Raw genomic sequence first — 22,593 nt, 5'->3', positions numbered from 1 at the left:
GCTGGCCTGGGGCACTGAGGGTGGGCTCCATCCTGCTGGTCTGTAGCACCCAGGAGCTGTCATCCACCCAGGAAGTGGGTCCTTGAGGGCTCCGTCCTGGGCTCTGTCTCCAGGCCTATGGTGGAACCTCTCCAGCCCTCAGGTCCGGTCACTCACCCGGAATCAGTGCAAGGAAAAAGCAGCCCTGGGCGGGCCGTGTTTAGCTTCCTCTCCCCAAGGCAAGGGCGGTCCTATTTCTAGCTACTTGATCAAAAGCCAACCGGAGCTAGCATCTGTGAGCAAAGGATCCACTTCCTTCTGTGAGCAGCTCCCGTGCCCAGGGGCCCCAGGCCCTGTGGCCAGGTTCCCTCAGCCAGAGAACTCAGAAGCCCAGAAGCATCTCTCAACACACCCTGACTTCGCTCCAACAGCATTCACCCTCCTTTCTCTCTTTCTGTTGTAGGATCCTGTCTTATCGGGTTTGTTTTGGGCCACTCCTGGTGGTGCCTAGGGCTGGCTTCTGGCTCTGTGCTCAGGCTGGGCCCTTCTGGGGTGCTGGGCATGGAGTTGGGATGGCACATGCCTTGACTGAGAGAGGCAGCACGGGTCCTGCAGAGGCTCTGCCAGCCACAAGTCCTACGATCAGGGTGTTTAATCTCCAGACTCACTCAGCTGTGAGCCCCTCTATTTCGGGACAGGGGGTGGGAGTGGTCTGAGTAGTCATTGAGATGGTTCCTGCAAAGGGCTTAGAACAACCTATGGTTCCCTGAGGGCATCAATGGAGAGTCTCTCCTGCTCTTTCTCTCGGTGTGAGCTACCGTAAAACTTCTATAGAATGTACTGGAAGGAGGCTAGAGGAAAGCTGGCAGCTCTTGGCTCATCTTCAGCCCATTCTCCAGACAAGGAGATTGAGGCCAGAGACTGCTGAGTCAGACATTCTGCTCTAACATTCCAGCAACACCTCTAGAGTCAGAGAGTTAGTACAAGGGTAAGGGGCTTGCAGACAGCTACTCCCAAACAAAAACAAACCAATCAGAATAATTCCAGCAGCTCCTGGCTACCATGGAAAATGGCTTCCACTGTGTGTGACCACCAGAAGTGAGATCCGGGGCTGTGTCGGTGAAACAAACACACCCCACCAAGTAGCGTCCCAGCTCCCCAGACTGCGTTTACTCTAGGGTGCCGAGAGGGACTGTCTCGAGCTTCCTCTTCTACCTTCTCTGTCTACCTGCAGAAGGTAGAGATGTATCCCTTGTCCCGGGACCCGGGACCCCAACATGGAGGGAAGCTGATTCCACCTCACGGGGCTGGTCCTCTGAGCGCCCACCCTACCCCTCCAGCGGCCTTGGTGAGCAGGGCAAGCCTGGCCCGGGGACAGTCCCTCCCCACATCAATATTTATGGCCTCAAAGCTGCTGCAAGCAGAGCATGGTATTCTCAGCCCCCAGTTCTTTTTTAAGCACCTCTCGCCCCCTTCCCTCCTCACTCCCTCTCCATGCCGCTGATGGATGAATTCAGACAGCCAGACAGGCTCACAGCTGAGAGCCAGAGTACTGACGCATCACTGTACGGGGTGTCACTATCCGAGGCATCACTGTCTGGGCATCACTGTATGGGGCATCACTGTACGGGGCATCACTGTATAGGGTGTCACTGTACGGGGTGTCACTATACGGGGCATCACTGTATGGGGCCGTGGGATCCCTGCCGGGAACTGCTGGGGTCAGGGGTGATGCAGGTCCTCAGACCCCACAGGCAGAGACGTGGTCCCAGGAATCCAACCCCCACACCAGCCAGGGTTGGACAGGAGAGGCAAATGGCTTGACCCCTCAGGGTCACGGGGCTGACCTGTGACCAAGTCCCCTGGAGGCAAACATTGCATGCCCTCCCCACTCGATCCATCCAAATCCCAGGGGCTGCCCTTCTCGTTCAAACTTTGGCCCCAACATCGGGACGATTTGTGACCCCCCGAGATGACCCAGGCTCTCTCCTTCCTCCGTGTCCACTTCCACTTCTACCTGCTCTTCCCCGAGTTCCAGAAACCCTGTTTCCTCCAGATGCTGCCCAAGGCCAAGCTAGACATTGCCGAGAGGGGCTGTCTGTTCCCAGTCATCTTCCCTCCTCACGCTGCTTCCCCTGCTGGGCCTTGCTAGGCCTTGCTGGGCCCCCACTGTCTCTGGGAAGTCCCCAAGCAGGGACCTGCACTGTCTCCCTCCTGCTGGACTCAGGCCCCCACCCCTAGCACCCACCTCCCCGCTGTGGCTCTCCTCCCTGGCCAGCTTTTCTCTGCCTGAGCCAGAGCGACAGCCCTGGGCAGCCTGCTCCCCTCTCCCCAGGCTGCCTGCTGGGCCCCGGGTGGTGGCGGAGAGGGCTAGCTGGCCCCCGGTCCCTGCTGACAGTATGAAGCTTCTGTTCTTTGGCTCTTCCCAGCCATGGGTCCTCTGCTCCCACAGGGCCGAGCTCAGGAGGGCAGCCTAGTCTGGGGTCAGGAGAGGGATGCCAGCTTTTCTGGGCAGAGCTACTTTCAGCCCTTCCTCTGAGCCCCAAAAATCTCTAGTTCACAGTCCAGGAAACCTACTCCAATGTACCAACCTGCCATTGAACTTTTTTTTTTTTTTTTTTTTTGCCTTTTGGGTCACACCCGGCGATGCTCAGGGGTTACTCCTGGTTCTGTACTCAGGAATTACTCCTGGCTCGGGGGACCATGTGGGGTGCTGGGGATTGAACTTGGGTCGACCGTGTGTGTGCAAGGCAAATGCCCTACCCTCTGTACATTGCTCCAGTCCTGGAACTAGAATTATTTTTTGCTGCAAATATTTGACAAGAGTTTTAGAAACTGCCCTTTCAAAATTCTAATTACTTCAGGAAAACAAAACAAAACAAAACCCAAAACCAAGAAAATTAGAATGACTCAGCATTAATGGATGATGTTTTTAAACCAATCACCTCCCTAATGAAAGAAGAAATAAATATCGATTTTTCCCTAAACATAAAGAAATATATATTCATAAAGACCCTGCTACAAGTTCTGCCTCAGTCCTCTAAAAATCTCATGGTTAGGTGTGCTGTGGGGGACTCTTGTTCTAATATTTAGTCTTTGACCCCTGTTCCTGGCACAAAACACTCTAGCCCTTTGCAATTTCGTAAACTCCCAGCATCTGACAGTAAGCTCCTAAATCTAAATCCCTAGTATTTCCTGGGTGATCGGAGATAACAGCTTGCTTATCTGCCTGTTTATGGTGCTGGGGGGCCAAGGGCCACCCCCCACTGCTTCTCCTGCAGTCAGGCCAGATGGCTCCCAGGACCAGCCCGAACCGAGCTCTGGGGATGCCAGCATACATGCACCCTAACTCCTGTGCCATCCCCAACCCGGACAGGGTGACTGTGGTGTAATGGAGGCACAGGAGTGGGCGCCATGATTAGAAGCTGTCACTCTCGAGCCTTGCCCGTTCTCCAAAGAGGGCAGAGTGGAGGGAGCAGCTGATGACTGAGGCCCTCACCCCACCCCTGTTCACAGTTCTAGGAGGGTCCAGATTGGTCAATGCTCCTTTCATGGGGCTCAGGTGTCTGCTCAGGTATGGATTCATTGTTAATCTATGTGCATGAATGAATGAATGCATGTAAACGTCCCTAGCGTCTGGGAGGTGTTCTAGCGAGGGATCAGATGCCAGGAGGGAACAGGCAGGGCTGCTTCTCGTTCGTGTTCTGACTAGAAGTGTGGGGCAACCTGGGAACCACTTGGATTGATGTCTGAAGTTGGGGGGCGGGGTAGTGAGGCCTATGGGGCCAGAGACAGTCTCCAACGGGATTCTGTCTGAATTGAGCTGACTCGTAGGAGGCCGGCCTGATTTCCAAGAGAAGTGGTCACCCCACAGATCTGCTTGCTCACAGAAGAACTGGGGTGAGGAAAAGGGAACTTTCTCTCTACACTCCCGCACATGGGGAAAAAGAATGTCCAGGGCATGGTGGCAGGCCAGGGTGGCACGTGCCTGAGTTGTCAAGGACATTGAATGTCATAGGATCGGGCTTTTATAGAATATTTTATTTCTCTCTTTCTCCTTCCTTCCTTCCTTCCTTCCTTCCTTCCTTCCTTCCTTCCTTCCTTCCTTCCCTCCTTCCTCCCTTTCCTTTCATCTTCCCTCCCTCCCTCCCTCCCTCCCTCCCTCTCTCTTTTTTTCTTTCTTCCTCTCTTTATTTGGGCCCACACCTGGTGGTTCTCAGAGGTTACTCCTGGTTTTGCACTCAGGAATCACTATTGGATGTGCTTGAGGGACCATATGGGATTCCAAGAATTGAACCTGGGTCAGCTGTGTGCAAGGTAAATGCTCTACCTATTGTACTATCACTCCGGCCCCAAGTTTTTATGGAATATTTTCTACTGGGTCATTTTCCTTTGTATTTAGGAGCAAATACAGATATTGTGGCTCAGGCCTCGGGTTTGTGGGTCCCTGAGACACTTGGAGCCCCCCTGCCTGGAGTCATTTTTTCTGTTCAGTGTAGTGGTCCTGGTCTGTCCCAGCACCTGCTGGGCCTCAGTCCTCCTCCGAGGAGCCTCCTGTCCCACTAGGAAGTGGGGGCTAGGAAGGGGCCAGAGAGACATCTTAATGGGTTGAGTCCATGCTGTGCATGTGGAAGGTTTGGGTTTGATCCCCAGTACTGCGCTGTCCCCGAGCACTGCCGAGAAGTCCCTGAGCACTGCCAGCTATGGTCCCAATCAGCCCCCCATCAAGGAAAAGCTAGCCCTAAGCACCTGGACAATTGCTCCTTACCAGGAAGTCCTTGTGCCGATGCGAGTCTCTGCAGACTCAGAGCAGCAGTGCCCCGCATGCCACTGGCTCCAGGACACTCTGTACTCCCCCATCCCCCTATGGCCGCTGAGAAAGCCCCATTCATTTCTTAGTTTTGTTTCTGGCCAACATCCAGTGGTGCTCAGGGCTCACTCATCATTCTGCACTCAGGCATCACTCCTGGCAGTGCTTAAGGGGCCATACTAGGTTCCGGGGATTGAACCGGGGTCGGCCACGTGCATGGTAAGTGCCCTATCCTCTTGCTGTACTATGACTCCAACCCCAGGCCACATCCATTTCTATAGCTGACAGCTTTGCCCAAGCTCTTTCCACGCCTGGAATGTTCCTCCTGCTCCTGTACATATTTCCAGCCCAGATCTCTTCTCTTTTTTTTTTTTAATTTTTTTTTTGTAGGAGTACTGCTATTTATTCAGCCACTGATTAGCTGATTGAATTGTGCATAAACTCCACCTTACTTTTTTTTTCTTTTTCCATTTTTTTATAATTTTATTTATTGAATCACCGTGAGAGCAGTTACAAAGCTTTTGGGTCTAAGTCTCAGTCATACAATGAAACACCCGTACCTTCACCAGTGCCCATTCTCCACCACCAAAAATCCCAGTATACCCCCATCCCACACCCTCCCCCTGCCTGTGGGGCAGATGATCTCCACATTACTCTCTCTCTCTCTCTACTTTGATCACATTCAATATTTCGACACCAGGCCCACCATTATTATTTGAGATTTACCCCAACACTCAGATATGCTGAAAAGGCAGCAATAGACAATTTGTGTTCTATTGCTGGTTATGAATAACATATGATGTCGTGTGGCTACAGTAGGGCCATGTGGTTTTGAAATTCCGAAATTTTAACACTTAAATCTGGAGGGATTTCTGCCAAAAGCCGCTGGGTTTAGAGATCTGCTCCTGAGTCTCTGGGATCATGGCCGTTGAGCAGCTTGATGAGGAGCCAAAGAGGCCATTCACGGGCGATGACTTGGGGTCTCATTGGGGTGGGGAAGACAGGCCCGGCTCCACCTCCCCCCCATCCCGTGAGACCCAACAAGTTTCGTCACTGTGGGCCCAAGCCCGACTGTCCAATGGCCTCTGGAGGATGACAGCCACCAAGTCGCCAGAGAGGCTCCTCATCAAGCTGCTCAATGGCCTTGATCCCAGAGACTCAGAAACAAATCTCGAAACCCAGAGGCTTTTGTCAGAAATGTGTCCGGACCCCGCAGTAGGTTACTGTCGCCGGGCCACCCCAGGGGGAATGGGTGCTGTCCCTCCGCCTGCTCCCTCTTGGCGACTTGGTGGCTGTCATCCTCCAGAGGCCATTGGACAGTCAGGCTTGGGCCCGCAGTGACAAAACTTGTTGGGTCTCACGGGATAGGGGGGAGATGGAGCCGGGCCTGTCCTCCCCACCCTAACAAGACCCCAAGTCATCGCCCACAGATCTCTTCTCTTGACGTCAATCCGACAGTCCCTCCTGCCTGCTCCCGTCCTCCCAGTTTCCACCAGGGCTATAGCACGCCTACAGCTACAGCCTTCACGGTGAAGCATGGGGGTTGCACCCCATCTCCCACTAGGATGAACAGCCTGCTCCAGCAGGCTCGGGGAACCCTGCACTGCCCTGGCTGGCTCTGGAGCGGGGGCCTGGCACACAGTGGGTCCAGGGGTCTTACATTGTTAGATGGTGAGGCGGCCACTGCCAAGCCCCGGCGCCGGAAGCGGAGCTCATGCTTCTCCTTGGGCATCTCCCTGGGGAAGAAGAAGTAGGGGGTGGCAGCCAGGGCCACTGCACTGGCAGCGATGAGGAAGCCCAGCCACCAGGCACCCACCCATCGGGGGTCCTTCGAAGTCAGGCTGATCCCACCTAGAAGAGAAGACGATGGGCACATGAGGGGCAGGATGGGCTGTGGGTCCTCAGCCACCATCACAGGACAGGTTCTGACATAGGAGATGGTCTGGGCCAGTACACAGGGTACTGGTGTGGCCTTGTAGCCTATGAGACCCTTGTGACCTAATGCAAGTGTCTGAACCTTTCCTGATTTATTTTTTCTCCCCCCACCTCTCTCTCTCTCTCTCTCTCTCTCTCTCTCTCTGTCTCTCTCTCTCTCTCTCTCTCTGTCTCTGTCTTTCTCTTTGGGCCTTGCTGGGGTTGCTTAGGGTTTACTCCTGGCTCTGTACTCTGGAAGTCACTCCTGGTGGAGCTCACGGGACCATATGGGATACTGGGGATTGAACCCCAATTGGCCGTGTATAAAACAAGTGCCTTACCCGCTGTATTATCTCTCTGGCCCCTCTCCTTTTTCTTTCTATCTTCCCACACCTGGTGGTGCTCAAGGCTTCCTCCAGGTTCTGTGTTCAGGAGTCAATCCTGGCGGTGCTGGGGATTCAGCGGGGCTTGGCGCATACCAGGCAGGTGCCTTAAAGCCTGGGCTATCTTTCTGGCCTTTATGTTTTCTCAAGTACTTTTTTTTTTTTTTTGCTTTTTGGGTCACACCCGGCAATGCACAGGGGTTACTCCTGGCTCTGAACTCAGGAATTACTCCTGGCGGTGCTCGGGGGACCATATGGGATGCTGGGAATCGAACCTGGGTCAGCCGCGTGTAAGGCAAACACCCTACCCGCTGTGCTATTGTTCCAGCCCGTTTTCTCAACTACTAAAAGCAATATGTGTAGTGGCCAAGGTCACAGAATTGGCGGGGTCTGAATTTCCTTCCTACCCAAGACTTGGGTAAGTCGCTTAACCTCTGTGTCTCAGCTTCTTCCTCTATAACATACAGAAAGTGGCACCTCATCCGTAGGGTCAAGGAGAACATTCTAGAAATGAACACAGGCAGAACAGCCAGACCTAGCTCAGCAGGCTTCTGCCTTTCTTCCCATCACTGTGACTGTCGTATTGTGATATGTCGTATCATCGATGTGAGCTTCAGCTCACCCTGGCTGCCACCCACATCAGGGACCTGATTGGTGTCTTTGACCCTGGCCCCAGACTCTGAGGAGGCCAGAAGCAGCATGTCTCATATCAGCTGGGTCTGACTCCTCCTAGTCACAGGGAGCTGGTGGTGCCCTTCCCACGAAGAACCTAACAGGGCCCCGGGAGACAGGGAGAGAGCAACAAAAAGCTAGTTTCTCCCGTCACTTCACGGGAACAGCTGTGGAAGGCCAGCAGGACTGAGGATGGCCGAGACCCAGAGAGGCTAAGAGGCCTGTCCTCGAGGCCAGGATGATAGCATAGTGGGGAGGGCGCTTGCCTTGCATGCGGCTGACCTGAGTTCGACCCCCGGCATTCCATATGGTCCCTTCAGCACCACCAGGAGTAATTCCTGAGCACAGAACCAGGAGTAACCCCTGAGCATCGCTGGGTATGCCCCCCACTGCCAAATAAAAGAGGCCTGTCCAGGGTCTGGGGTTACTGCCTTTGCTTCAGGCCGGTAAATGTCAGAGGGTGCGGGGACAGCTGTGTGTCTCGAGGCTCACCTGGTGGCATGCGGTCAATGTCCACGTAGAGACGCAGCATGAGGCCTCCCAGCCCGTAGGCCAGGCCAGGCCCCATCATGGTGATCGCAAACAGCACTCCTGCAATGGGGAGCTTGGTCACATCTCTGCAGTCCACTTCCCTCTGCCAGTTGGTGCCCCAACTTCCCACAACCCGGTCCACCTGCCTGGACCTGGGAGGTGGCCCAGAGTCCTCCCAAGCTTTCCTGCCCATGCAGGGCAGAGAACAGAGACTCAGGCCCCTTGCCCCCGTTGCCCCAGGGCCTCCCGTTCAGCTGCCCAAGGGGCGGCCCATCCTCACCCAGGTAGAGGGGCGAGTTGCTCTGGTGGGCAAAGTCATCGATGTAGGAGATGCCGAAGGGCTGGATGGGCACTCCGCCCACGCCCAGCAGGGTCTGCGCCACGAACATGATGGCCACGACTGTCAGGTGCTTCGTCTCAGCGCGGCTGGAGCAGCTGCTGTTGGAGGGGGTGGACGCAAAGGCGGGCCCCGTGGTGGTGGGCACACACAGGGAGTCCTCCGCGTCCTGCAGTGCGCTCTCTGAGAAGAAAAGCAGACGTGCACTGCTGACAAGGCTGGGGCTCTGCATGTCTGCGTTCTTATTGGACAAAGAGTGCAGTGGAGGATGCTCTTGCCATGCATGTGGCTGAGCTGGGTTCTACCCCTGAGTCCCTCCAGGAGTTATTCCTGAGTCAGGGTCCAGCCCTGAGTACTGCTGAATGTGGCACCCCCAGTTTTTATTGAGGGGCTCACGCCAGTGGTGCTCAGAGTTTACTCCCAGCTCTGTATTTGGGGGACTGTGAGTTGCTGGCGATCCAAGCTGGTCCTCTATAGGCACTGCCCCATGACTCAGTGCTCCCTCAATGTGTGGCTGCAGGTGCTTTGCCAAGGTTGGTGTAACTAAGAGTTTGATGACTCCTCTCCCCATCTCCCCCAAGAACTTAGGGCCTGGGTGCTCTCAGCCCCCCTTTCACTGATGCAGAAGCTGATGCTCAGACTGACAAGGGTACGATCGGGATGGGAACTGGCAGGGTAGCTTCCAGGCCATGCTCTGAAAGCCCCCAAGTATCCTGCTGAGTGGAGGCATGGGGAATAGTTGAGGGGTTCCAGGGGGTCGGGTGTCACAAGAGGTAGAGTCTAGACTGGGCCAAGAAGAATAAACAAGATTTCCCAGAGGGAGAGTGAGGAGGCAGTTCCAGAGAGAGGACCCAGCACATACAAAGTGAGGGACCTGAGGGTTCTGCTCAGCGGCATCACAGGCCAGGCTGAGGGCTGAGCCGGACAGAAAGGACAGTGGCAGCTGGATTAGGGAGGGATGAACCTTTGTTTTGGTGTTGCTCAGGGCACAAAGGCAGAGAGCAGTTAAGAAGTGTGTGTGTGTGTGTGTGTGTGTGTGGTGTGTGGTGTATGTGTGTGTGGTGTGTATGGTGTGTGTGGTGGTGGTGGTAGTGGTGGTGGTGGGGTATGTGTGTGTGCGTGTGCGTGTGCGTGTGTGTGTGTGTGTGTGTGTGTGTGTGTGGTTTCTACATTTAGTTCCAGATGCTTATTCCCTGAAAGTCACAAATATTTGGTGAGCAAATTCTAGGAACTCTTAATCCTATCATTATCATCCCAAATATAGTTGTTGAAGAGGCTGACCCTTTCCTGGAGACCTGACTATGAACTGCGTCCTCCCAGAGCTGACTGCCTAGAAAATTCCACAGGACCTAGGTCAAGGCCCAGACCTGGCTCCCATACTACCTGGACTGACAGCCTTGATAATGACAACGGCCACTGAGAAAGGAAGTTCTATAGGATGTGGGATAGGTCAGTTGTTCTGAACCAGGGCCCTGGGCAGGGCATGGCACCAAGATCTTGGGCAGAGGCTTCCTTCTCTGGGCCTCAATTTCTTTGCTCCTCTAAGGGGGTCACGATGCATTTGCCTTGCTGACTGGTCAACGTGAGGGTGTGAGAGATGCTCCCAAAGTGTACCACTAGTGGATGGATAGACAGATAGGTGGATGAATGGGTGGGGGGGTGGATGGATGAATGAATAGATGGGTGGGTGGATGATGGGTGGGTGATGGGTGGAGAGAGATGGACAGATGAGTGGTTGTGAGATGGTGGAGAGGCAGTTAAGTAGGTGGATGGGTAGGTGAATGGGGTTTGGAAGAGAGAAGAAATAAAGGGAATAGTCAGGCTGGTTGGGTCAACAAAATCCCAATGAGATAGACAGGGTCTTCACAATTCTTTCATTATTTTGATTTGTTCATCCACACATTCATTCTTTCTTTCACCAGTATCTTTTATTAACGGCATGACACACACAGTGCTTAGAACAGGGTCTGGCACATGGGAAGTGGTGTGTGACACTTTTATTAGAACTCCACAAATATTCCCAGAAGATCTACTCCATTTAAGACCCTACAGTAGGCTGGATGTCATTTAAAACCCAGCGACAGGGACCAGAGCAATAGTACAGTGGGTTGGATGCTGATCTTGCACACGGCCAACCTGGGTTTGATCCCTGGCACCCTACATGGTCCCCTGAGCCCAGCAGAAATGATCCCTGAGAACAGAGCCCTGAAACCACCAGGTGTGGCCCCCAAAACAAATGAAACGAAACAAAATGAAACTAAGAAACAAAACCAAAGCAAAACAAATAAAAATACAGCCACATACAAGCAGACCCTCAACCAGTGAGACCCCGTGGGGCTCCCTCCTCTGCCTCAGACGGCCCTGTACCCCACCCCCCATGACCCCCGGGTCTGAAGGAAGGGTGTAGTGAGACTGGGAGGAAGAGCAGGTGATGTGGGGAACTTGTCCCATCCTGGCCAATGAAACCTGGGGCTCCCACCCTGCCCTCCCCTCCCCCCCCACCCCCACGCACAGCGTGTCTCCTGTACTTACCGGGGCTGGCGCCCTCATAGCGGTAGGGATCTGAGATGAAGTGGGGCAGACTCATGAGCAAGCCTGCTAGGGCTACCAGGATAGCCCCACAGCCAATGAATCGGGGCCGATGGACCCGGCTGCCGAAGTAGCTCACAAAGACGATCAGGGTGGTGTTCCCCACCTGCGAAGGAACACGGAAACCCGTTAGAGGGGCGTCAGGCTGGGGCCGCCTCGGTCTTTCCCCTGCTCCAACCTCAGCGTTCCCACCTGTGTAATGAACCGACCTTCTACAGAAAACTCACCCAGGTTCCTTTCTTAAATACAGACCCCAAGAGATAGCAAAGGGACCCCCACTGCAGCAGGGCAGAGGGGAGGGCAGAGTTGATGGGTCTAGAAGTTCCTTCGGATGTGGGTTGGACCCCATGTGAGGACACGGAGAGGGACCTTCTGAGACCCCAAGTGTGAGTGAAACTAAGTTCTAAAGCAAGAGGACCAAGGCTTGGACCTTTAACTTTATTTTGTTTGTTTGTTTTTAAGTCATGCTTGCTGGTGCTTTGGGGGCGACTCCTGGCTTGGTTGTTCAGGGGACCGTGTGATATGGGCTGGGAATCAAACCCGCAAAGCAAGTGCTCAGTGCCTAAACCCCAAGGCTTGGAATTTTGAGCCTTCAAATTAAAAAAGCCTTTGAAGGGGTCGGAGGATAGTACAGCAGGTAAGGCCCTTGCCTTGCCTGTGGCTGACCTGGGTTCGATCCACAGCATCCCCTATGGTACCCAGACCTCTGTCAGGAGTGAGCCCTGAGTGTGGAGGCAAGAATAAGCCCCGAGAGATGCTGGGCGTGGCCCCCAAACCAACAAAACAAAATGCTCCAGGAATGGGTGCTAGGGTGACTTTTGAACTTGTGGACCCTGGGACGGCAGCTACCATATGCACAGGCACCCTGCTGCTCTGGAGTGGCCACACCCTAGCTGGCCAGTGTTCTCTGCACAGGGGTGGGGTGGCGTGGGGCCCTTGAGGGAAGGACAGTCCTAGCTAGGGCCCAGATCCCAGGGGCACAGCTGCCCTGCGGTCCCAGAGCTGGGTCACAGAACTCCTTTTCCACCCCCTGACATTTAGACAGTGTGTTTCAGGGCCAGGACAGTCTGGAAGGGGCTGTTGAGGAGAGGAGAGCTGCAATGGGGTCACGTGTACCTCGTTGAAGGAGGCCAGCAGCCCCGAGATCTGACTGGAGAGGCCGAAGCGCTTCTCCACGGTGGAGATGGAGCTCTTGAGGTAGCCGGAGATCATGAGCTGGGCCAGCTGCAGCAGGCTGTGGCACAGCAGGAAGAACTGCAGGGGTGTGAGTAGGGAGCAGGGCAGGAGACGGGATGGGGAGAGAGGGGGGAGGGGGGGGAGGGAGAGGGGGGCAGAGAGAGGAAGGGCAGAAGAAGAGAGATGGAGAGAGAGGGAGGGAGGGAAACGGGGGGAGAGAAAGAGAGAGAGAGAAAGGGAGAGATAGAGGGAGAGAGAGAGAGTCATTGACTAGCCAACAACTTTGCACACTGCTAAGAACCAGAGAGCTGCTTTGGGTACCCTTAGGGCCCCGAGACCTGCTTGACGGTCAGGGGGGTTGTCTTCCCAGGCCAAGCCAGGCCAGGGGCATCTAGGACCCACCCTGGCCTGCAGAGTCAGGGTGTCTGCAGCGGGTCAGGACAGTGGCCCTGTCCTGGGAGATGGCCATGGGCACAGCCCCCTGCAACAGCAACTACAGGGCGCCTGAGGAGGCAGGGGTGGTAGGAGCATCCCTTGGTAGAGCCGAGGTCAGGGTTCATAGGTCATGGGAGCACGAAGATGGCCCCTCGTGGCCCCGAGCAGACCCCCTTCCCAGGGAGGGAGAGAGCGTGACCTGGGCACTTGCCCTGAGAGCTGGGGGGACTCAGAGCGGGGGAGCTACCCTCCCAGCCACAGCCCCTGTCACTTCCCAGCAGACTCAGAGCCCAGCCCGCTCTCCTTAGCCCGCCTGCTCTAGCCTCAGTGGTACCTTGATGTTGTGGAAAAGACTTGGCCGCTTGTCCTGCGGCTCAGGGTTGGCCCCGTGTCCAGTCGTGTCTTCCGCCCCCAGTGCGGCCTTGGCATCGTGGTCTGGCATCTGGGGCTCCTCACCCACTGACCCTGCAGGGTGGACAGCAGGGTGAGGGGTGAGGAAGCCCACTAAGGGCCTGGGAGGAGGCTGAGTGGCCTGGAGTCGGCTCCCCTGCCTTTCACAGTCACTGTCATGGTCACAGCCATGGTCACAGCCATAGTCACTCTGTTCCTATCATGTACTGCGGCAGCTGCTGGCCCTTTCACACCGACCTGGAACAGCTGACTGCCCCCCTCCAGGGCCTTCGTCTGCCACATGAAGGAGCAGGGCTGAGACTGACTTGACTTGTCCTGGGTGCAGGGTCAAGGCTTGGGCCGTAGCCAACCCGAGGACATCGCCGCTTGTCGTCCTCATGCCAACCAGCCTAAGCCCCCCAACGTGCCACAAAACAGCCCCAAACCAGGTTGCCAGTGGGTTCAAAAAGGGCCAGCAGCACTGGGTTACCCCTTCTATTTTTTTTTAAATAGTTACAAGCTTTCATGTTTGAGTTACAATTACACAATGATTAAACACCCATCCCTCCACCAGTGCACATTCCCGACCACCAATCTCCCCAGTATACCCCCACCTTTCCCACCCTCCCACTGCCTCCATGGCAGGCAATATTCCCCATACTCTCTCTCTCTACTTTTGGGTGTTATGGTTTGCAATGCAGATACTGAGAGGTTATCATTTTTGGTCCTTTATCGACTTTCGGCCCACATCTCCCATCCTTATTTTTTTTTTTTTGAGTTTTGTTAAAAACACTGTGATTTACAAACATTAGACAGTTTCAAACATTTAGTGTTCCAACACCACCAGTGTGACATTCCCTCCACCAATATCCCCAATTTCCCTTCCAATCCTAACCTGGCCCCTTTTAGTTACCCCATTTTAATGCCCACTTCTGGGACAATCGGGACCTGAGACCCACGCAGGGTGTTGCTGACTTGTGGGGCAGAGTTTTTGCAGGACCTGGATTGTCCTCTGGCCCGGGCAGTGAGAGGTTAGCAGGCCCGCTCAGAGGCATGTCCCATTCTTCTCTGATGTTTAATCTCAGTGGGGAGCCCGGAAGTCTGGCATGGGGAAAACAAGGCCCCTCCCCTTGAGAGGGAAACCACCTGAGTGTCCCAGCAGCCAAGCTCCCAGCCTTCCTGGCCTCCTGGAGCCCCACTTCCTGCGGAAGTCTCCCCCATTGTCTTGTGCACCTCTCAAGTCTGCTTGGAGTTTCCCCCCATTCAATGGGCTCCTGGAACCTGAACACTGTTTTCGGGGTTCCTCTGACCCCGAACGACTCCAACTCCACCTCAGGACTGGAAGGCAAATGCCGAGAACTGTGGCTGAACCCGAAACTCACACAAGGGAACTCACACAGCTTCTTAAGCTGGGTGTCCCGGAGGCCAAGGAATTCTTAAACTCTGGATCGCTGTATCACTGTCATCCCGTTGATCATCGAATTACTCGAGTGGCCGCCAATAACGTCTCTATTCCTCCCAGCCCTGAGATTTCAACAGCCTCTTCTTACTCGTCTTTTCCCAACGACTGGAGGCTCTTTCAGGGTCAGGGGAATGAGACCTATTGTTGTTACTATATTTGGCGTATCGAATACGCCACGGGGAGCTTGCCAGGCTCTGCCCATGCGGGCAGGATACTCTCACTAGCTTGCTGGGTTCTCCAAGAGGCATAAATGGGTAGGAAGTGTCTTATAATGTGTCCTGGAAACATTATAAAAAAGAGTTATAAAAAACATTATAAGAATTCTGGATATATAAATTCTGGATACATTTCACCAAATTCACTCTTTGGAGGGCTACAATTCAATGTGCGTGCGAATGTGTGTGTGTGTGTGTGTGTGTGTGTGTGTGTGTGTGTGTGTGTGTTGTACCTCCCCTCACCATGATTTAATTCTACAACATTTTTTTTTTAACCCCCATAAGAAACCCCATCGGCATTGCAGTCCCTTCCATTCTGCCCCTGCCCCGATCCTGGTAACCCCCTCATCAACTTTCGGGCTCTCTGGCTCTGCCTTTGCTGGAAGGAGACAGTCACGGGGAAAGGGGGTGGGGGGAAGCTTGGCAGCACATTTCCCAGAGCCATTAACACCCAGAGATGTTTGGAGAGACAAGATCTGTTCTGAAAGGAATCAGCCTGCTGCCAGCTCAGGATGAAGGCTGCATTTGCCTGGAGATGGACAGCCACGATGCCCTGATAAGACTGAGGAAGGGAAGAAATCTCCGCGGCCAACAGCCCTGTTCCTCCAGGCTCACCAGCAGTGACCCTTAGCTTCAGGAAAGGCAGCCTGGGAGGAAAGCCTGTATAATCAGTTTCCTAAAGCCGTTGGCAGCTTTCTTTGAAGGATGCAACGACATTTCTTTTACGTTCGGGGCTCAGCTCTCCTCTCTGGAGAAGCCCACGCTCTCCTTGGAATGAGTAAATAAAGTGTGTCTTCATAAAACGATATTGCTTCTGTCTCTGTCTTCTCTCCTAAAATTCATTTCTGCAATGAAGGACGAGAACGGAGGACCCAGATGGAGTTGGGGCTGACTTCTCCCTTCCCTGCAGAGAACATAACCTTGCCTCAGTCTGAAAGCCTCCATTGCCTAAACCTGGGCGATAGGAACCAGGTGCCATGCTGGGTAGACCAGGCGGGCCTCAGGTGCAGCCTGACAGCTGCGTTGGCGAGACGGGCAGGATGTGAGTGCCCACGCTGTGCAGGAATTCTTGCGACATTATCAGTCCTGACCTCTCCAGGCATGGCCCCAAGGGCAGAATCTATATTTCTATATAAATTCTTGACAGGAATTCTATAGTATGTGGTCTTTTGCATATGGCTTCTTTCTTTTTTTGTGGGGAGGGGCATAGTTATTGGGTCACATCCAGGGATGCTCAGGGGTCAGGGGTTATTCCTGGCTCTGCACTCAGGAATTTCTCCAAGTGGTGCTCAGAGGACCATATGGGATGTGGGTGTTTGAATCTGCGTCATTCATGTGCAAGGCAAATGCCCGACCCGCTGTACTATTGCTCCTGCCCCCGTATCTGGCTTCTTTCATAGGCATAATTGTGGTTATTATGGGCATATGTGTGGTTCTGGGGTTTGAACCCAGGGCTTCATATATGCAAGACAAGTTCTCTACCACTGAACTGCCTCCCTGGCTCCTAGCATAATATCGGTAAGTTAGTACATGTAGTCTCAGTTAGTAGAACAGTAGAAGTTCATTTATTTTTATGGATGAATATATAAATGTCTACTATATAAATGTCTAGATGGATTGTATTTTGTTAGTTGGTGTGCATTGGCGTTGTTTATGGCATCATGAACTTTCATTCATGTATGAATTTCTGTGCCCCCAGTTCTCTTGTGTGTAGAGCCAATATTTGTTACTTTTTAGGTAGCTGCAAAACTGTTTTCCAAAGTTACTATACCTCTTGGGGGCTGGAGCGGGGGATGGGAGGCGGGGTTCGGTCTCCCAAGCAGAGCACTGCTTTGTACACCTGCCAGCGATGTATCCTGGTTCCAGTTTCTCCACATTTTTTTTGCTGACACTGTCTTTTGATTATAGCCATCCCAGAGGGCAAAAGGATGCTTTCCTGTGGTTTTTGACTTTCCTTTCCCTAATGACTAATGATGTTGAGCATGTTCCCATGTTCTTATTGGTCATTTGTATATCTTATTTGGGGGGGAAAAACCTGTTCAAATAACCAAAGGTATTTAAGGAAATGGAAGTGCGTATGACTGGGGACAAGTCCCCTGGGCGAGGTCGGGGGCATAAACACTCAGAGGAAACCAGGAGAGTTTGAAACAAAAGTGACACCTGACAGGGAGAGATAAGGGGTGCAGAGTTGGGGTGTGTGTGTAACTCTATGGAGGTCACTTTGAAGAAGAGGAGACGAAGGAGTTCAAAGTGACTGGCCCACCCGAGACTGCTGGGCTCCCCCTGAGCCCTGGCGTCTTCACAGCTGAGGTCCGTCACGTACTTGCCACCTCCACCTCTGAGCTTACATGTGACGCCTCTCCACAGCTCCGTGCCTCATTACTGTGCCCGATGGGACACCTCGGCTAAGAGGAACCGGGTCTCCTGGCTAACATTGCTGCAGGGATTCAAGCCCGAACATCAACCTTCACATTACTCCATGCTCCCGCACTGCTCTGACAGAGGGAAGAGCATCGTCCCCAGAACCTGCCGTGCTAGTGGAAGCAACAGTGTCTGTGCCCCCATGATGGGACTCCATTCTGGGCCTGGCAAGCCAGAATTCCCTGACCAGCTTTGGGAGAAATCCAGGGATTGGGTGAGGGAGAGGGGCAGGAAGGCCAGTGAACCGAGACTCAGAAGCTCCTGCCGACTCAGGACCCAGTCTGCTGGGGGGCAGGTTCAACTTGAACCCCAGGCCAGATCCTGGGCACCCCTTGGAGTTCCCCCTGCCTCTGCTGTAGTTCCCCTTGCCTCTCCTCTCCCTTGTCCCAGTGTGGCCCCTGCAGCCTGACCTCTAGCCTCGTGTTTCCCTGAGGGGTGGGGGGGGGGGCACTGAAGCGACCCAGAGGGGCAGTAGTAGCCTTGGGTGCCTCTGGGGATGCTTCCTGTCTGTTCACTCCAAGAAGGTAGATTTCCTGGGTGCGCTTGGGAAGCTCTGTCCTAGGCCTTCCTGAAGTTTCCATCTCAGCCTCCTCTCCCAAGGCTCTTCCTGGGATTTTTCCCAAGATCGATCTATCTATCTATCTATCTATCTATCTATCTATCTATCTATCTATCTATTTTTGGTTTCCAGGCCACAAACCTTGTTGATATTCGGGAATTACTCCTGGTGGGCTCTGGGGACCATACGGTATGCTAGGAGTCTGATTCTGTCTCTCTGGCCCATGTTTCGGGGGGGGGGTAGGGAGTGGGGTGGTGATGGAACCCAGGGTCTCACACAGCCCCTTCTCTCTCAAGACACAGCTCTGCTGGCCATCTGGGAGGGAGAAAGCCCGTGAAGGCTCTAGGTGGGAGAGGGAAGCACTGCCCCTGCCCGCCCCCAGCTCTGAGAGCCTCAGTGGGGCAATGCATGATGGGGGCGGCGGGGGGGGGGGGGGGCGGGGTCCTTCCATCCCAGGCTTTTCAGTGGCCGAGGACGCTGATGAGGTGGCAAAGCCTTGTGAGCCAGAAGCGTCTGGGGCTGCAGCTTGTCCTCCACAGACATGTGACTTAGACCTCCTCATTCTCTTGGCCATGCACCCCACCCCACCCCAGCTCTAGGGACAGTCTCAGGTATCGTGTGTTTGATGCTAAACCAGGTCCAGTTAGGGATGGAGGCAGAGAGCAAACCCCAGGAGGTTTGTCCTGTAGCCCAGAAGGGGGCCACTGTTGGTCATGAGATCTCCAAGTCCTGCAAGGAACAGACCAGCCACCCTCCAGGAGTCATTAAACCACTGACACTAGATGGGCTAGTGACAGGAGCCCCCCGGCCCCCTTCACCCGCTAACAGTTTCCATTCTTGCTAAGTCGCCCTTGTCTCTGGAGTCTGCACCTCTGACCTGGGAGTAAGATGGTTTGGGGAGACAAACCCCTCATCTTCGGTTGCTAACGCCTGAATCAAGCTGCAATTTCACACCGACCCTTGTCTCCCGAGAACGAGTGCAGACTCAGCTTCCCTCCTGAGGGAGGCAGCTCCTGAGGCCTGGTTGTCCTCCCCTGGACAACCAAGCTTTCTCAAGGCGACAACTGGGGACCCACCTGGGCCAGACCAGGGGGTTTGTGGGAGTGAGGGGCGGGCATCAGCCAACAACCCCAGCCCCTTCTTTCCCGGGTGGGCAGCCATGCTATGGGCCCCAGGAAACCAGTCTGTTCTGATGGCCGTAGCAGGCAGCGGGGCTGCACGCCTATTCCCCAGTTAGTGTGGGTCAGGCTCACCAGCTGACCTGCGTGTCCTTCTGACAGAGTGGTTGGTCCCTCTAAGTTTCAGGAAACTTCTCTGTGCAGCAGGCCAGTGGGCTCAAGCCCCCTTTCAGAGGAGGCGCTTGGGGTCTGTGGGACCTTCGGCCCTCACTGCACTGGTGCTGGGCAAGGTTTCTGGAGCACAGCTCCTCCTTCCTCCCTCCCCCCTTCTTCCTCCTCCTCCTCATTCCTTCCTCCTCCTTCCTCCTTCCTCCTTTCTCCTTCCTCCTTCCTATCTCCTTGCTCCACCCCCCACCCCATTTTTTTTTTTTTTTTTTTTTTTTTTAGTTATTCGTGGTTCTACCTCAGGCTGTGCTAGAGCCACAGGCAGCGGTGCTCAGGGGCCAGGAGTGTAGGGATCAAACTCACACATACGGTCACATGCTCCAGTACTTGAGCTTCTGGCTGGACTCTGCTGTTAATCTCTAAGCACCTCCGAGGCCATCAAAGTCCATTTTCTCCCACAGATACCTGCCTCCTCCAGGTTAATGGCATGACTTTGTTCTTTCTCTCTTTCTCCCTTTATTTTATTTTATTTTATTTTATTTTATTTTATCTTATTTTTTTGGACCACACCCAGCATGCTCAGAGCTTACTCCTGGCTCTGCACTGAGGAATTACTCCAGGTGGCGATCGGGGGGACCATATGGAATGCTGGGGAACGAACCCAGATTGACTGGATGCCAGACAAGTGCCCCCTACTGCTGTATGATCGCTCCAGCCCCTCTCCTGTTAGTGACAATTGCCCAGCTGTGAATCCCATCTGTTTTTGCAATCACACTGATAATGGCTCCTTGGCATCATCCACAAAGCATGGGTAGGGGGTCCCTGACTTCCCAGTATAGAAAACACCCGCTGAGAGCCAGAGCCCCCTCCTGTGACCTCCCAATCCCTTCCCCCCCGACACACATGCACACACACATGCACACACACATGCACACACACACGTGTGCGCACACAGACACACAGACACATTGAACCTTGGCATTCAAAGCTTGAACCCATGCCTTACTGTCTGTGTTAACTCGATTTTGCTATTGCACGACTTCATTAGTCATTTCCCTTCTGAATCTTCCTAGATGAACCAGCCCCAGTGAATGGCCTGAGTACTCACTGCAGGACTTGCCTGAGGACTGACAGACTTCCAGAAAGACCGTCCGCAGAAGGTGCACCTCAGAGTCTCTGCTTCTCTTCCCACCACACCCACAAATCTTCACCTTCCTGTTTCTACCAGCAAACCTTGGCCTGTGAACCTATCATGAGTCTTGCCCAATGCAAGCCAGGCTCCTTCGCCTGTTACTCTCCTTGAACTCAAGGACTGGCCCTCAAAGCGCAAATTCTCAATAAATATTGACCTTTCCTCCTCCTCGCCTTGGAGCGGGGCCAAATTGAGAACTTGTTGTGGCAAGACAATGGACTTTGTCAGACTGTGTCAATAACCCCTGGGGGAAGCTGGCAGCCTTCTGTCAGCCTCTGTCTTGCTGTCAGCTCTCCGTCTTGACATCCAAGACCTGTCTTTCTGTCAGCTGTCTGTCCTGTCACCCTGTCAGCTTTTGTCTGTCAGCTGTCGGTCCTGCCATCCTGTCAGCCTCTGTCTTTCTGTCAGCTGTCTGTCCTGCCATCCACAATCTGTCTGCCTTCAGGCTTGCTTGACTCCTTGTAGAATCTGAGAATGTAGGGAAATCGGTGACCAGGGTAGGGGGGAAGCTGGGGATGGAGCTCTTCACCTTCAGCCCTGCAGGAAGGAACCCTGAAGAGAGGCCTGACCTAGGGTAGATTGAGACCTTGGTGAGAGAAATCTCTTCCAGTTCAGACAGGCCTTGTCCAGTAAGTGCTGCCTCAAAGGTCAATGGAAGCCTGTGGTGAAGGGAGTCTGAGCATTTGAGCTCAGGAAGACCCTAGAGGTCAGAGGTTGAAGAGACTCTGCTCCTCTCAGCCCTTTGTCCGGTTTTTTTCCTCCCTCACTGGAAGGGAGGTCATTGCTCTCTAAGCTGCCTTTTACCCTAAGGAAGATATTATCAGCTGCCCCACACCCCCCTTCTTGTTTTAAATTTTATTGAATTACAGTGAGATAGTTACAAGCTTTCATGTTTGGGTTACAATCACACAATGATCAAACACCCATCCCTCCACCAGTGCACATTCCCCACCACCAATATCCCTGGTATACCCCCCCTTTCTCACTCTCCCCCTGCCTCCATGGCAGACATGATTCCCACAATCTGTCTCTACTTTTGGGCATTATGGTTTGCAATACAGACACTGAGAGGTTATCATGTTTGGTCCTTTATCTACTTTCTGCACACATCTCCCATCCTGACTGATTCTTCCAGCCATCTTTTTCTTAGTGATCCCTTCTCTATTCCAGCTGCCTTGTCCCCTTTGCTCATGAGGCAGGCTTTCAGCTATGGAGCAATCTATCTGTCCCATGTATCGACTATCCTTAGGTGTCAGCTTCATGTTATGTTGTTTTATACTCCACAAATGAATGCAGTTCTTCTTCGTCTGTCCCTCTCTTTCTGACTCATTTTACTTAGCATGATACTTTCAATGTCTATCCATTTATAAGCAAAGTTTATGACTTCATCTCTCCTGAAAGCTGCATAGTATTCCATTGTATAGATGTACCAAAATTTCTTTAACCAGTCATCTGTTCTAGGGCACTTGGGTTGTTTCCAGATTTTGGCTATTGTGAACAGTGCTGCAATGAACATATACAGGTACAGATGTAATTTCTACTGTGCTCTTTTGCATCCTTGGGATATATTCCTAGAAGTGGTATTGCGGGGTCATATGGAAGCTCAATTTCTAGTTTTTGTTCCCCACTCGTTTTAAATGACTTAGGGTAATGACATTTGAGGAGGTCCTTGCAGGTGTGGGTTTCTCAGTGAAGAGTTCCTGAGAAACTCATCTTTCTCCTCTCGGGGTAGAGACAAACTTCTCTCCTCTCTGTTGGGTGAAATCTTCCCCTTTCTCTCTTCTGGCTGCCCTCGGTCCCTTTGCACATACTAGAAATCCCACCTGTCCCGTTTTACTTCAGGATACAGAGCCACATATGTTCTGCATGCAAACACCCTTACATTTTGAAGATCTGAGCCTTGGCTTTGGTTCCTGGTCCACAGGAAGAAACACAGGCCGAGAAGCCAGAGGTAAATCTCATCTCCTCAGGAGGGATGAGTATGTCTGGGGGCAACTCTGTTCCCCCACATCCCCTCAGTCCCGAGCACACAGAGCAGATCCCGTCTCAGTCTAGCCACTGGGCCTGTGGACAGCAGACACCCCTCAGGGCCTCTCCAACCTTGCGGGGTCCAGAGCTTCCTGCCCTTTCTCAATCCTGAAATGCCTCATGGGAGCAGTGTGGTGGCCCCTGTCCACACTCCCCAGGGTGTCTCCTCCCGCCTGCTGACCAGGCCCACCACAACCTCCGCTCCGTGCCTGGGAGA

General features: G+C 53.5%; 1 protein-coding gene across 1 annotated transcript in view; it reads right to left on the bottom strand.

The window, feature by feature from the left end:
• SLCO2B1 (solute carrier organic anion transporter family member 2B1) overlaps nt 1-22,593 on the bottom strand; it is a 46,285-nt gene that overhangs the window by 17,620 nt on the left and 6,072 nt on the right. The window contains exons 2-7 of the mRNA XM_056115884.1: nt 13,161-13,291; nt 12,332-12,469; nt 11,159-11,321; nt 8,570-8,809; nt 8,251-8,349; nt 6,450-6,640 (exon numbers count right to left, since the gene is read on the bottom strand). Coding sequence (XP_055971859.1) covers nt 6,450-6,640; nt 8,251-8,349; nt 8,570-8,809; nt 11,159-11,321; nt 12,332-12,469; nt 13,161-13,291 — 962 coding nt within the window. The remainder of the gene's footprint in view (nt 1-6,449; nt 6,641-8,250; nt 8,350-8,569; nt 8,810-11,158; nt 11,322-12,331; nt 12,470-13,160; nt 13,292-22,593) is intronic.

This window comes from Sorex fumeus, unplaced genomic scaffold (genome assembly GCF_029834395.1).
Source record: "Sorex fumeus unplaced genomic scaffold, SorFum_2.1 ptg000030l, whole genome shotgun sequence".
NCBI lineage: Eukaryota > Metazoa > Chordata > Mammalia > Eulipotyphla > Soricidae > Sorex > Sorex fumeus.
The sequence above is the reverse complement of the archived record's forward strand: the minus strand, read 5'-3'. Positions and strand labels throughout refer to the sequence as shown.